This window comes from Phaseolus vulgaris, chromosome 5 (genome assembly GCF_000499845.2).
Source record: "Phaseolus vulgaris cultivar G19833 chromosome 5, P. vulgaris v2.0, whole genome shotgun sequence".
In the NCBI taxonomy this organism is placed as follows: domain Eukaryota; kingdom Viridiplantae; phylum Streptophyta; class Magnoliopsida; order Fabales; family Fabaceae; genus Phaseolus; species Phaseolus vulgaris.
The window spans coordinates 34,542,620-34,543,808 of NC_023755.2; the positions used below are offsets into that span (position 1 = coordinate 34,542,620).

The following is a 1,189-nucleotide window of genomic DNA, read 5'->3' on the forward strand; positions in this document are numbered from 1 at the left end:
GTAGCTATCCTCTTAGTAAGAAAAACTTCCTGAGTCGAGAGGTTTAATCACTTTCGGTAGGGATTCACTTGATAGTGAAAGCTTCCTTAACCAGGAGATTTAGTCACTTTCGGCAGAGATTCACTTGATAGTGAAAACTTCCTTAACCGAGAGGTTTAATCGTTTTCAACAGGGATTCACTTAATAGTGAAAACTTCCTGAACTGATATGTTAGTCACTTTCGGCAGGGATTCGCTTAATAGTGAAAACTTCCTTAACCAAGACTTAAAAAACCAAAACAAATAAATAGAGTAGAATGGTCTGAAACTTCGCGATGAAATGCTTCATTGATTTTGTGAATACATTAAGTAAAGTAATGTTTCAGATGACTTGCATTATATGTTTGCGGTATTTGCTTGCCATTTAATTCCTCAAGCTAATATGCTCCATCTTTTAAGTCCTCTGTAATTCTAAATGTCCCTTCCCAATTAGAAGCAAACTTCCCATGTCTTACATTTATTCAAGCTTTTGTTCTCACCCTCCATACCAAGTTGTTTTTGTTGAAACTTCTTAGTATCACCTTAGCATTATACCTTCTAGCCGCTCTTCTTTTGACTGTCTCCTCCCTTATTCTTGCCTTATCTCTCAACTCCTCGAGTAAGTCTAACTCGATTTTAAGACATTCTTCATTTATCTTCAAGTCTTGCAATTCTTGACATAATGTTGGTTCTCCAATCTCTATCGGTATCATCACATACATTTCATATGTTAAATTGAAAAGGGTTTCCCCAATAGTTGTTTGAGGTGTACATTTGTAAGCCCATAATGTTTCCGGTAAACTATCGGCCCATAAACCTTTTTCATTCCCCAAACGTTTCTTCAATTGAACCATAATCACTTTATTAGCCAACTCCACTTGGCCATTTGTTTGTGGATGTTCGACTGAACTAGTAAGATGTTTGATTCCCAACCTTTTGTAAAATTCTGCTAACTTTTTATCAATGAATTGCTTTCCATTATCTGTAATAATTGTATTCGGTATTCCAAAGTGTCAAACTATATTTTTCCAAACAAAGCTTCAACTTGTTGAGCAGTAATTTTTGTTAACGGTTCTGCTTCTATCCACTTAGTAAAGTAATCAACAACCACTATGAGAAAACTGTTTTGCCCTCGACTTGGCGGAAATGGCCCAACAATATCCATTCCCCAT

At 36.1% G+C, this 1,189-nt stretch overlaps 1 protein-coding gene across 1 annotated transcript; it reads right to left on the reverse strand.

The window, feature by feature from the left end:
• Positions 1-499: 499 nt before the first annotated feature.
• On the reverse strand, positions 500-1,189 carry LOC137834369 (uncharacterized). The gene is made up of 2 exons (XM_068642424.1): positions 1,126-1,189; positions 500-999 (listed from the first exon to the last, which is right to left on the reverse strand). Exons 1-2 carry the CDS (start codon positions 1,187-1,189, stop codon positions 500-502), a joined length of 564 nt encoding a protein of 187 aa, XP_068498525.1.

Excerpts from the sequence above, each read along its gene's own strand:
- LOC137834369 (XM_068642424.1), bottom strand. The coding sequence starts at position 1,189 with ATGGGGAATGGATATTGTTGGGCCATTTCCGCCAAGTCGAGGGCAAAA. Across the intron at positions 1,000-1,125 it reads AAAACAGTTTTCTCATAGTG|ATAATGGAAAGCAATTCATT; the intron begins GTTGTTGATTAC and ends CAATTATTACAG.